Source organism: Hyperoodon ampullatus (assembly GCF_949752795.1).
Source record: "Hyperoodon ampullatus genome assembly, chromosome: X".
NCBI lineage: Eukaryota > Metazoa > Chordata > Mammalia > Artiodactyla > Ziphiidae > Hyperoodon > Hyperoodon ampullatus.
The window spans coordinates 102515320-102529636 of record NC_136913.1 but is presented as its reverse complement, the minus strand read 5'-3'; the positions used below and the strand labels follow the sequence as shown (position 1 = coordinate 102529636).

Genomic DNA, 14317 nt, shown 5'->3' with positions numbered 1-14317 from the left:
CATTATTCTTTCGAGTACAATTTGATGGCCTAGGGCCACTCTGTCCAATGTGAGAGCCACTAGTCACAAGTGGCGATTAAATGAATTAAAATTAACTACGATTAAAACTTCAGTTCCTCAGTTACACTAGCCACATTGCAAGTGCTCAACAGCTAAATGTGGCTAATGGCCACCATATTGGAAAGCACAGGTATAGAACATTTCCATGATTGGAGAAAGTTCTATTGGACAAGACTGGTCAAGGGCAATGGTTCTCAAACTCCCTTGCATTAGGGAATCATCAGGGAAACTTAAAAGAAAATTACTGATGCTGAGTTCCACCTTCAGAGATTCTGGTTTAATTGGTATGAAGTATGGTCCGGGAACAGACATTTTTCAAAGCTTCTAACATGAAGCAGTCTTAGAACCTCTGGTTGAGGAAGTTTATCCTATGGTTTCTGGTATCATCTGTCCCTGGGGATATAAGTCCCCTGGTCTGCAAAGTATGAAACTAGAGAAAACTGATATTAGATTTCTGACTTTGGGATTCTCATTTGGAAGATAAATTTATATTTCAAATGAAGAAATGCAAAAGGAAACAAAAGTTGCTTCTGGGTATTATGACACTGAAACTCACATGGTGCAGTTGATAGGCACATCATCTTCATGGGTCATATTTGTGAGGACTCGGAAGAGTTGCATAAGAATTACAGGTAGAAACTGTATCATGACTTGGATCTCCATGGCATGTAAACACTAAAATAAGTCATTATTAGTTATGAAAATAAACCAAAATATGATATAACTTGCAAAGGTGAAACAACAAAAAAATTAAGTAATGAAAACTACATTCACTAGAATATAAGCTCACTTTAAACACGAGCTTCAGGGGATAGGGGACCCTGTCGGTTACTTTAGCCACATCTCTATCTTGGCACTCAGATTCTGTGAGTTCATTTAATATTAAATGCTCTATTGAAGGTAAGTATAACTGGGATAAACAGGTTTTGGAATAAAGACAACAGACTCTTGGTAAACCAACACTCAATCAGGGTGAGGGGCAGGCATGTTTGGAGGCAATGGAGACGGGCCTACCAGCCCCCAAGTTTGTGTGTTTTACAAGGGAAAGTGGGCCATTACTTTGAGGTGAGAAGTTACGTGGGATTCAATAAAGTGTGTTTCTATATATAATTGGCTTTACACTAGCACCATCCACAAGCTGAGGCAGTTCTGCATTCTAACATCTCACAATACATTTCTTCAAAGTGCTGACACTCTATCTCTACGGATCAGTATCTTGACATCAGAAAGAAGAGATATGTCCATGTATACATAGAAATGATACAAGCAGCTAAATATGTAAAATGTCTTCCTTCTTACTTCCCTTCTCTCCGCATTCATTTATTCACTCATTCATTCACTCACTCATTGAGTCAACTGGTCAACCAAAGAAACCTCACTGAGCACCTTCTACACCAATTCAATATTGAGCGCCCTGCGAAACACAGACACGGGTAAAACAAGTCTCTGTACTAAGGAACTCAGCACTTATCTTTCATAGCCTCCCTTACTCTTGCTCTATGTTGCCATCCTTACTCTCACCATCCCTTTTCAGGCTTCTCTCATCTGTATTTGAATCATCTCAAGAGGGACCTCTTAGATTTCCGGGCAGCCTCTCTTCAATCGGATGCATAAGGCAAGAAACTGAGCTCAGGGAACACATGGTCTATCCTTCAGGTTTTTCCTTCCTTTTGCCCTCTCTCTTCTATCCTTACAGCCATCACCCTTTTTCAGAACTCTAACCTATAACCAAAATAGTCTAATAATTTTCTAGTAGGTCTATGTACACTTTCTCCTCACTCCCAATATGTCTCTCATTTCCAAAACTTAATCCTCCTCAAATAGGGGTTACATCAGGCCACCTTGTGCCACCAACAAGATTCTTTTGATGCTTCCCCATGACCTAGGGCAGTGGTTCTCAACCAGAGACCATGTGCCACAACACAACCCCAATGTCCGGAGACTTTTTGAGCTGTCAACAATTGTGGGGGGGGGTGCTACCAACATCTAGTGGATAGGCCAGAGATGCTTCTAAACACCCTCCAGTGAACAGGACAGCCCTTTACAACAAAGACTTATCCTGCCCCAAATGTCAATAGTGCCAAGTTTGAGAAACTCTGACCCAGGTATTAAGTCTAAGTTACTGAAGACCCAGCTTACACTCTTAACCTTAACACTCATCACTCTTCACGAGGCCACACTGGTGTCTTGACTGCTCCTTGAATATATCAATGCACTGCTACCTTTGTTCACACTTTGTAGCCAAATCCTCGCCACCCTTCCCAGTCAAGTTCAAACCCCCAGTTCAGTGAAGCCATTCATTCACTCATTCAACAAAGGCATACTGAATGAACTTTCAATTGCCAAGCACATCAAAAAAAACATGGTTCCTACCATCAAGCAGTTCACAGACTATGGGGGGAAAACACATGGAACGAAATCACTGCGATACAAACACTAAACACTACAACAGCGGTATATACAAAACATACAGAGGAAGAAGCAGCCGAGTCTGTCAGTGAGGAGGGAATGTCATATGAGGCTTCAGAAGGGAGGAAGGTTCAAGGATCGTAAGTAGGATCACATCAAGTAGAAAAGAGAGACGGACCTTCCATGCAGAAGTGATCTCCCTGCACCAGTACTGTTCCTCTAGAATTTATTCTCCACACAGCAGCCAGAGGGTTCTTTTTGAAAGGCAAATTCCACAATGTCATTTCCCTCTGTTACAAACAAAACCAACCACCACGAACAAAAAGTCGTGAAGGGCTCCCCGTCCTACATGTACCCTGCCTATCACTCCCCACTCATCTGGGGCCATCCTCCTGCTTTGCTGCTCAATGTGCTCTAGCTACGTTGTCTTTGCTTTTTTTCTTTCCACACATCCCACTGCAAGTGTTTACACCTGCTGCAATATTCTGTCATTCTTTTACACAGCTTTATCACCTATGGCTGTCTTCCTCGCATCAGCTTCTTTTCAGCTTGAAATGGTGTCATCTCCTAGACAGGCCTTCCCTGACAAGTCCATCTTGACTGCACTCCTGGTCATGCTAGAGCCCATTAACCTGTTCTATTTTCTTCACAGCACTCACGCCTATGTAATGTGACTTATTTATAATCTCTCTACCCCAACTAGAGTAGGTATGTTGTCTAAACTGTTCCCATTAGAGTCCCAGCATCCAGTAAAATATGTGACCCATAGTAGGTGCTCAATAAATATTTGAGGGATGACTGGATAAATGAATAAAATAAGGAACCAAAGGGATAAAGATGGGAACCCTCTAGTCTCAGTGGTTCCTCGGTTTTGTGAACTCTTAGCATTTATACCCTGTATCACGCATTTGACATTTAACTACATATTGCTTTGGACTATCATTTGTACTACTGACTTATATTGTCATTTGACTTAAGTGGATCCTGTCTCTCTGAGTGATTGTAACATCCCTATGGACAATGAGCCTGAGTTATTCTTCTCTGCAAGCCCCACAGCATCTAGGAAAATACTGAACACATAATAAGAGCTCAACATGTAGACGGTTAAATGAAGTGATGAAACACTGTCATTTACAAGGACAACAGGTAGCAAGGTTTGATAGAAAGAAAACAGGACTAGGAGTCAAGAGACACATCAAGAGACAGGCTTGGCTCAGCTCTGCTAGTAACCAGAATGACCACAGGCAAATCACTCTCCTCGGGCCTCAGTTTCCTCATCTGTAAGACAAAATCGCTGAAGATCCCTTTCAGCGCTAACATTCCACACAGGAGTTTGGCTCTTTCTATAATCACATGGCATTTCATTCACTGCCACTAGAGGGCAAGCATAGGTCACATAAATATCAGAAATTCAACACACTTAAAAACGCAAATATGAGTACTTTCTTTTTCCTCCATTCTAAGAATACCAGTATAGGAAAACAGTGTTCTGCTCAATTCTGTTAAAACTTTTACGAAGCTTCCCCACTGGAAGAAAAAGAAAATGATCTCAACAGACAATGCATTCATACGTAGAGCAGGAGTTCTAGACATTACCCAAGAAAAGGATTTGAAGTTAGATGACTACTGTACTTCTTAATGATAATTAAGAATCATAGCCACCATTTATTGGCTACCTCCCTGATTCTACCCTTCCAACAATATATTTTCTGTATGGTAGGCAGAATGATACTTTAAAACCAAAGACACATCATGTCACTCCTCTGTTCAAGGCTTTCCATCTCATTCAGGGTACAGTTCCAACTCCTCATCATGGCTTAGGAGGCCTGACCTGAGCAGCAACCCAGCCACCTTTCCAATGTCAGGGCTTATCATTCTGTGTGCCAGCCACACTGGAACTCTGGCTGTTCTTGAGCACACCAAGCAAGCACCTCAGGGCCTTTGCCCTTGCTATTCCCAGCTCTCCCCCAGAATTCCACATAGCTGGCACCCTCCTTTCCTTTAGGTCTCTGTCAAACATCACTTTACTGGAGAGCTCTTCTCTGACACTTTATCTACAAGAGAGACTCCTTATCACTCCTACTCCCCTTCACTATGTTTTGGTTCTCTTTATAGCACTTATTACCACCTGACATGACATACACAGTCGGCCCTCCGTATCCACACGTTCCGCTCTGTGGATACGGAGAGCTGACTGCAAGGGACTTGAGCATCTTTGGACTTTGGTATCTATAGAGGGTCCTGGAACCAATCCCCCGAGGATACAGAGAGACCACTGTATGTGTATGTGTGTGTGTGTGTGTGTGTGTGTGTATGCATTTGTTTATGTGTTTATTGTCCATCTGTCTCGACAACAAAGTAAGCTCCTTGAAAACAGGGATATTGTTTGTTTTTTTCATTTATCCTCCCAATGTTTAGAACGAAGCCTGGCCCATAGGATGCACTCAAGAAAAAAGTGTGGAATGAATGAATACTATATAGCAGATGCCTTATCTCACTGAGGCCTCGAAACCACCCTACAAGTGGGTTGTTTTTTTTGTTTTGTTTTGTTTTTTAACATCTTTATTGGAGTGTAATTGCTTTACAATGGTGTGTTAGTTTCTGCTGTATAACAAAGTGAATCAGTTATACATATACATATGTTCCCATATCTCTTCCCTCTAGCGTCTCCCTCCCTCCCACCCTCCCTATCCCACCACTCTAGGTGGTCACAAAGCAGCGAGCTGATCTCCCTGTGCTATGCGGCTGCTTCCCACTAGCTGTCTATTTTACATTTGGTAGTGTATATATGTCCATGCCACTCTCTCACTTTGTCCCAGCTTACCCTTCCCCCTCCCCGTGTCCTCAAGTCCATTCTCTAGTAGGTCTGCATCTTTATTCCCATCTTGCCCCTAGGTTCTTCATAACCATTTTTTCTTTTTTTTTTTTGATCCCATATATATGTGTTAGCATATGGTATTTGTTTTTCTCTTTCTGACTTACTTCACTCTGTATGACAGTCTCTAGGTCCATCCACCTCACTACAAATAACACAATTTCGTTTCTTTTCGTGGCTGAGTAATATTCCACTGTATATATGTACCGCATCTTCTTTCTCCATTCGTCTGTCAATGGACACTTAGGCTGCTTCCATGTCCTGGCTATTGTAAATAGAGCTGCAATGAACACTGTGGTCCGTGACTCTTTTTGAATTATGATTTTCTCAGGGCATATGCCCAGTAGTGGGATTGCTGGGTCGTGTGGTAGTTCTATTTTTAGTTTTTTAAGGAACCTCCATACTTTTCTCCATAGTGGCTGTATCAATTTACATTCCCACCAACAGTGCAAGAGGGTTCCCTTTTCTCCACACCCTCTCCAGCATTTATTGTTTGTAGAGTTTTTGATGATGGCCATTCTGACTGGTGTGAGGTGATACCTCACTGTAGTTTTGATTTGCATTTCTCTCATGACTACAAGTAGGTTTTTATCTTTATGTGAGAGAAAAAGAAACAAAGGCTTGGAGAAGTTAAGTAAGTTGGTCAAGGTCAATCACAGAGCTAATAAGTGACAGACCTGGGACCCAAATTCAGTTTGTGATTCCAGAACCCATACGTGTATTACCTCATGTCATACTACCTCTCTGAAAGAAATGAACCTTTTCATTTCCTGAGAATATCATTCACTATTAACATATGCTTAAAGGGAAATCCTGTAGAGGCTTCACCTAAAATAAAAATGCCTCAGACTGGCCATGGCTGATCTACTGAAGGAGCAGATAAAAGAAAAGTCACTGTTAGCTGGGTCCCATGACGTGCGCCCTGTCCCACCACATTAGGGAATAAATGGAGTCTTGGATTCTCAATACATTTGATAAAATATGGTGTTACTTATGACTCCCTCCTATGCAACATGCAGAAACTAGGTTCTCTTTTTTTAGCTGACCCTTCTGATAATCTTTCACCTGTGAACACAGGAATCATTTCACATTTCATTCCAAGCAAGAGTGACTCCATTTCTCCTGGCCCTTTTCCCCAAGCTTTCTCCACCTTTACCAGGCCATCGGCAAGATGAGAAAAGGCCTGGAAAAATCAATTTATGGAACTGAAATAAACATTTTCATGAGATTTTCAAAAATATGTCAACGAATTCTGGCTAAAACATTTTCTTCCTAATGTAGCAATTCTGCGGTCTGCTTCTAAACAGCCCCTTGATGGAAAAGCACATAATAGAAAGTGTTCTCTCGAGGATACACAGCCAAAAGTATCTTTAAAGGGTTCGTTTGATTTTTTTCCCCCACGTCAAAAAATGTGGCAACCGAACGACATGAAAAACAAACCTTTCACAGAAAGCTACTGTTCATTTACCTTTAAATATTTAATGAGCTCCCCTGGAACTTCTTTCGAGCCTGACTGAATCAGCTGGCAATGATGGAAGAATTTGTGCACATGTAGATCCTGAAAAACAGATGGACACAGCCATAAGAAATTTGATTCATTTTTTTTATTTTTTAACATCTTTATTGGAGTATAATTGCTCTACAATGGTGTGTTAGTTTCTGCTGTACAACAAAGTGAATCAGCTGTATGTATACATACATCCCCATATCTCCTCCCTCTTGCGTCTCCCTCCCTCCCACCTGCAAAGCACAGGCTCTGCCCCCACACCACACCCCGCCACCCTGGAATCTTGGAAACCTGTTTCCCTGGGTCTTCTAATGGCCAGACTGGCATCTGCAGCTACCAACATGCATGTTCCTAAATGAGTCCCATAGTCCTCTCGACCATCACACAAAGCAGCAAAACCAGGCACATTCAGCATGTACCTAAGCACACCAGGTAGGTCACCATTTATGCCCAAGTAGTCACACATTTGTTTAATCTCTTTTTTGGCTAGTGTAGCCTCTGAAGTTGGGCTGCTTCTATATTTTAATGAAACGAGCAGGAAGAGAGGTCTGAATTGACAGGTGAAGAAAACGTAGCAGCAGGGAGTCACCAGAACAAGTCCCAGGCATTCAGTGCCCAATGTACCCTGGCCCTGCACCGGCCAGTGTCCAGCTGTCCTGTATGGAATCTACAGATATTGAATTTGTGGACGGCATGGACTGTATCAGGAACCAGAATCATGAAATTCGGATTTTGACCTGCTTCCTCTAATTATTACCTGTGTGACCTGGGGTAAATCATCTAACCCGAGCGAGCCTCGGTTTCTTTTCCTCTAAAATGATGAAGTGGGCGGGGGGAATTGAGAGGGACCATGTAGGCCACACCAAAGAGCGTGGACTTCACCTTCTCCATCCGTGATTTTTCAAACTGTGCTTGAGGCGTTTCACAGGTACTTGATCCTAATTTCATGGATGCCGAGGCTAAGAGCAAACTGTAGTAGCCAGCCATGATCCACTGACTGCAAATTTCTGTGTTCAACTCTAGTCTAACCATGAGAAAAATGTCAGACAAATCCCAACAGAGGGGCATCCTACAAAATACCAGTAGTCCTGAAAACTGACAAGGTGACCAAAAACAATGAAAGTCTCGGAACTTGTCACTGCCAAGAAGAGCCTAAGGAGATACGACAACTAAATGTAACACGCTATACTGGATAGAATCCTGAAACAAGAAAAAGGGCATTAATAGGTAAAAGGATTTGGTAATTTGAGAAGAATTTTTAAATTTGAGCTATTATTAAGAATAGGGCTTCCCTGGTGGCACAATGGTTGGGAGTCCGCCTGCCAATGCAGGGGACACGGGTTTGTGTCCCGGTCTGGGAAGATCCCACGTGCCGCGGAGCGGCTGGGCCCGTGAGCCATGGCCACTGAGCCTGCGCGTCCGGAGCCTGTGCTCCGCAACGGGAGAGGCCACAACAGTGAGAGGCCCACGTACCGCAAAAAAAAAAAAAAAAAAAAAAAAAAAAAAGAATGATGTTATTACTAATGAGAAAGTCTTTCAGGCTACAACTTCTCTAAGGCTGTAGAATCTAATATAGTCTATTTTAATCCAGAAATATACTCAAGTATTAAAATTGACAAAATTCAGGTGATGCAACTTACTTGAGTATAAATGGTAGACTCCAAGTGACTTTTAATCTTCAACAAAGGCTTTGCACCATCTACCCACTTAATATCCACATTAGACTGCTGTGAAGAGAAAATACACACATGAGTTTCTGTACCATAGCAATGGATAGATGAGCAACATATAACGCCTTTATGCATTGCAACATTTTCTTTCAGAAACAAATGTGTTAGTTTTGTACATAGGGAATTATTGGATAAAATAACCTACCTTTAGAATAAATGTATCCTAAACCATTTTGAATTTCCAATCCTTTGCAGGCTGATACTTTTCCAAATGACAATAAAAATTACTAAATAAATGAATTCTTTTCATGATGTACAAAATCGAAGTCCTATTTTAAAAATCGTTATTAGAATCAACAGACATGAGGTTACTTTGTCAAACTATTATACAAGCTTCTCAACACTCATTTTCTATACTTATCTTTGTCATGGACCAGCACCGGCCCTCAAACCACACTCTGAGTAGCTATCAACCAGACCAGACTATGCCAACGGTATTCTACTTTTTAAACATTTCATCATATATATATAACTGAATCACTTTGCTGGACAGCAGAAATTAACACAATGCTGTAAATCAACTATACTTCAATACAGTTTTTTTAAAAAGAGGGGAAAAAAGCATTTCATCATGGTTATTTCAAGAAATACAGATATTTTCCTACCCTTCTTGATTCGGCATCATTCAGATTCAAGTAGCCTGGGGGAAGATTAGCGGAAACTGGCAGCTGCTGCTCAAATGTGATGATTCTACCATCCTTCAGCAAAGGTACCCAGGCAAAGCCAACTGCCAAGACAATAAACAACCATGAGAAATGAAATCGCAAATGCAATTAGCTACACCAACGTCTGCTCACTGGGGAGCAGGGCAGGTCTGTATGTGGGAGTCCAGGTGTTGGGCATCCGAGTACTGGGGAAGGCACAATGAGTTTGGATCGCTTCCTAATCCTAGCCTGACCACTAACAGGTTATTCATGCTACCTCCTTGACTATAATGACGGGAACAACAACACACAGCTCTTCTATCAAACAGAGTGATTGAGAGACCAAAGTGGGTTAATATACCAAAACACTTGAAAACGTTTAAAGTGCATCAATTTCATTATCTTGACACAATGGGGGAGAATTTTTGGTAGACTTATTTTTTAAACGGATTCAGATGTCTCTCGTCCGTCCTTACAGAGTCTCATATCTGAGACAACAATCACCACTGTTGCTTCCAGCAACCCTAGGGTAAGCAAGGACTGCAGAAAATTCAGGTCACAAGTCAAGGTTACATTCCATACTTATACAAGGCAGTATTTATCTGGGCAGTTTTCCTGATTACAGAAGGAAGAGGGGTAGTAGGAGAATGCAGCCAGGGCACAGTGCTTACAACTGCAAACCACTGAGAGATTTTCCTCCCAATCTCTACATTTCTTAACAGTTCTACCCCAAAGAGCCTCTTGGCTGCCTATTAGAAAACTCATCATGTTCTAGCTAAAAAAGCCAGAGCCATCTGTGTTGCTCAAGTCAAGCGATGTCAGTATTTCCATTACAGAGATTACTCTGGGCTTCAAGTGTTTATAACTCAGCTGTAAAAAAGCTTGCTCTGGACTGAGTTCTGGCATATGAGAGAGGGTGTTGGCTGGAGAGTACTTTTGAAAGCCATTGCTTTCTGATGTTTTGAAATACTTTGCGTGAGTGCATGTGTGTGTGTCTGTGTGTGCACGCGTGCGTGTGTTTACACTGTGAGCACAGAAGTCAACACAAATCTGGTTATAATGTTTTCATTCACGTGTTTAATTTGGCAAATGCTTTAATTCTTAAAGAGACTAATATGTTGCTTTCTCTAAGCAGACTGAATGGCTTTCTCAGATGCTGAAACATGCCTGACGGGCATCTTACTAGTACAACTTCAGAAACGCTCTGCCCAGAGATCTTCTTTTAGAAAAAGCAGAGGAAAGTAACATGAGCAGAAAAACCATGCAAAAGGACTCTGTCAAAGTAGTTAAACTGAAAATTAGACAAATGACAAAAGGTTTCCAGTCCAGAAAGCAGGAAAAGGAAAATATATTTCTTCTTCTTAGGCAACATTTTTTTTCCTTATAGAAATTCTTACTGGGATATAATTCAGATGCCATACAATTCATCTACTGAATATTTAAAATATACAATTCAATGGTTCTTAGTATATTCACAGAGCTGTGCATCTATTGCCACTATCTAATTCCAGAACTTTTTCATCACCCCAGAAAGGAACTCCATATGCCCTTGGAAGTCACACCCTATTTCCCCTTCTTCCAGTCCTGGCCAACCACTGATCTCTTTTCTGTCTCTATGGAATTTCTTGGGCAACATTTTGTACTGTGAATCAATCAGAGCATGGCCAAGGGTGTCTTGCAGTCAAAACTCATCTAGCACACTTGGAAGCTATCAAGGTACAATGTCAAGCACAAGCCATCTGGCTCAAAGATGTGAAGCCACTTAAAGGATGGACGGTTAAAAGTGATGAGTGGTGGGGAGGGAGGGATAAATTAGGAGTTTGGGATTAACAGATACACACTACTCTATATAAAATAGATAAACAACTAGGACCTACTGTATAGCACAGGGAACTATATTCAATATCTTATAATAACCTATAATGGAAAAGAATCTGAAAAAGAATATATATATATATATATAGGTGTATATACTGAATCACTTTGCTGTACACCTGAAACATCGTAAATCAACTACACTTCAAAAAATTTTTTTTAATATTTTTTTAAAAAGTGATGAGTGGGGGCTTCCCTGGTGGCGCAGTGGTTGGGAGTCCGCCTGCTGATGCAGGGGACACGGGTTTGTGCCCCGGTCCGGGAAGATCCCACATGCCGTGGAGCGGCTGGGCCCGTGAGCCATGGCCGCTGAGCCTGCGCGTCCGGAGCCTGTGCTCCGCAACGGGAGAGGCCACAACAGTGAGAGGCCCGCGTACCATTAAAAAAAAAAAAAAAAAGTGACGAGTGGCACATAGAACAACCATCTCACACTCCACTAAGCATCTTGCTCAATCTGTCTAGGATTTGGATAAGGAAATAGTCATTTGTTGCTCAGCAGGTGCACTGCCATAGGTTCTCATCATTCTGCCAGATTTCTTCTCAACCTGCAACGTCCCTCCCCTGAAGGAACTGCAATTTCTATGGGGATCTAGAAGAGGACCACCCTATCCACAAAGGGAACTTCCTAATATTCAGTCCTGCTGTGTGCCGGGCATCACTCAGATGTCTCACTAGCACCTCAAACTCAACATCAGTCAAAATCTACCATCCCTACCCACAATTCTGCTACCTGGCAATACCTTCTTTCCAGTTTCGAAACTTTAGTGCTAACTTTGAATTCTCTCTCTAGTAGCCAATCACTTGCCAGGTTCAGTATATTCCTCTGCAATTCTCTTTTCCTCCACCACCCCCCCCCCGTTACAGCCATAGTGCGGCCCCCTTTCTCTCCTGGACTTCAGAAATAGCCCCATAACTGGTGTTTCCTCCTTCCTTCCTTCTTCCTGCTCCAACTCACCTCACCCATTATAATGCTGCCTGATTAGATTTCCTGCAAAACAGCTCTTACTGGTGTTTACAACCCTCCAGTATTTCCTTATTGGTAACAGAATAAAATCAAACCCACAACCTGGCATTCAGGGCTTTCCACCATCTGACGCTTCCTTTCCAACCTGGCATCCTATGATTCCCTCCCCAGCACCCTGTGCTTTGATCCTATTGAATTACTTGTGGTTCCCTGTCCAGACCCCTCAATACTCTGCCTCTGGACCAGCTGTTCCTTCATCCTGGAATCCTCTACCTTCCTGCCATCACTGCATTATCAAACTCTACCCTGCCCTTTAAGGCCTCACCCAAACACCATCTCCTCCTGGAAGCCTTACCTAATTCCCAGCCACTTGTCCATCCACCAGCTGAAGTAATAACTGGCTCTTCTCTGACATCACATAGCACCATTTTCTTGGTAACTACTACTTTCTATCTTGTGTTATGAATGTCTACATAGGTCTCATTTCCCCTACAAGATCATGTGCTCACTGAAGATGAGATCTATGCTTGGTTCTCCACTGTATTCTCCATAGTACCTCCTATAATATCTTGTACATAATACATATGCAGACATATTTGCTGAGTGAATGAACAAATGAACAAATTTAAGATTGGTCCAGGGACTTCCCTGGTGGTGCAATGGTTAAGAATCCGCCTGCCAGTGCAGGGGACATGGGTTCGCTCCCTGGTCCGGGAAGCTCCCACATGCCACGGAGCAACTAAGCCCGTGTGCCACAACTACTGAGCCTGGGCTCTAGAGCCCGCGAACCACAGCTACTGAGCCTGAGCTCTAGAGCCCGTGCTCCGCAACAAGAGAAGCCACCGCAGTGAGAAGCCCGTGCACCGCAAAAAAGAGTAGCCCCCACTCGCCGCAACTATACAAAGCCTGTGCGCAACAAAGACCCAATGCAGCCAAAAATAAATAAATAGAGAGGAGCTTCAAGATGGCAGAAGAGTAAGACGTGGAGATCACCTTCCTCCCCACAGATACTTAAGAAATACATATACATGTGGAACAAGGCCTACAGAAAACCTACTGAACGCTGGCAGAAGACCTCAGACCTCCCAAAAGGCAAGAAACTCCCCACGTACCTGGGTAGGGCAAAAGAAAAAAGAAAAAACAGAGACAGGGCTTCCCTGGTGGCGCAGTGGTTGAGAGTCCACCTGCCGATGCAGGGGACACGGGTTCGTGCCCCGGTCCGGGAAGGTCCCACGTGCCACGGAGCGGCTGGGCCCGTGAGCCATGGCCACTGAGCCTGCACGTCCGGAGCCTGTGCTCCACAATGGGAGAGGCCACAACAGTGAGAGGCCCGCGTACCGCAAAAAAAACAACAACAACAACAAAAAACAAACAGGGACAAAAGGATAGGGGCGGGACCTGCACCAGTGGGAGGGAGCTATGAAGGAGGAAAGGTTTCCACACACTAGAAGCCCCTTCGCGGGCGGAGACTGTGGGTGGTGGAGGGGGAAAGCTTCAGCGCCGCGGAGGAGAGCGCAGCCACAGGGGTGAGGAGGGCAAAGCGGAGAGATTCCCGCACAGAGGATTGGTGCCGACCGGCACTCACCAGTCCGAGAGGCTTGTCTGCTCAACCGCGGTGGGGCAGGGCTGAGGGTCGGGAGGCTTGTCTGCTCAACCGCGGTGGGGCAGGGCTGAGGGTCGGGCTTCGGTTGGAGCGCAGGGAGAGGACTGGGGTTGGCAGCGAGAACACAGCCTGAAGGGATTAGTGCGCCATGGCTGGCCGGGAGGGAGTCCGGGAAAAAGTCTGGACCTGCCGAAGAGGCAAGAGACTTTTTCTTGCCTCTCCGTTTCCTGCTGCACGAGGAGAGGAGATTCAGAGCACCACCTAAACGAGCTCCAGAGACGGGCGCGAGCCGCAGCTATCAGCGCGGACCCCAGAGCCGGGCATGAGATGCTAAGGCTGCTGCTGCAGTCACCAAGGAGCCTGTGTGCGAGCACAGGTCACTATCCACACATCCCCTCCCGGGAGCCTGTGCAGCCCGCCACTGCCAGGGTCCCGTGATCCAGGGACAACTTCCCCGAGAGAACGCACGGCGCGCCTCAGGCTGGTGCAACGTCACGCCGCCCTCTGCCGCCGCAGGCTCGCCCGCCATCCATACCCCTCCCTCCCCCCAGCCTGAGTGAGCCAGAGCCCCCTAATCAGCCTCTCCTTTAACCCCCCTCCTGTCTGGATGAAGAACAGACGCCAAAGGGTGACCTACATGCAGAGGCGGG

General features: G+C 44.1%; 1 protein-coding gene across 1 annotated transcript in view; it reads right to left on the bottom strand.

Annotated features, from left to right (window-relative positions):
- The window catches only part of DOCK11 (dedicator of cytokinesis 11), a gene marked incomplete at its 5' end in the record, with an annotated part of 182529 nt that overhangs the window by 78661 nt on the left and 89551 nt on the right, over positions 1-14317 (bottom strand). The window contains 4 exons of the mRNA XM_079727117.1: positions 617-735; positions 6813-6902; positions 8492-8578; positions 9187-9308. Of these exons, the coding sequence (XP_079583243.1) occupies positions 617-735; positions 6813-6902; positions 8492-8578; positions 9187-9308 (418 nt within the window). The remainder of the gene's footprint in view (positions 1-616; positions 736-6812; positions 6903-8491; positions 8579-9186; positions 9309-14317) is intronic.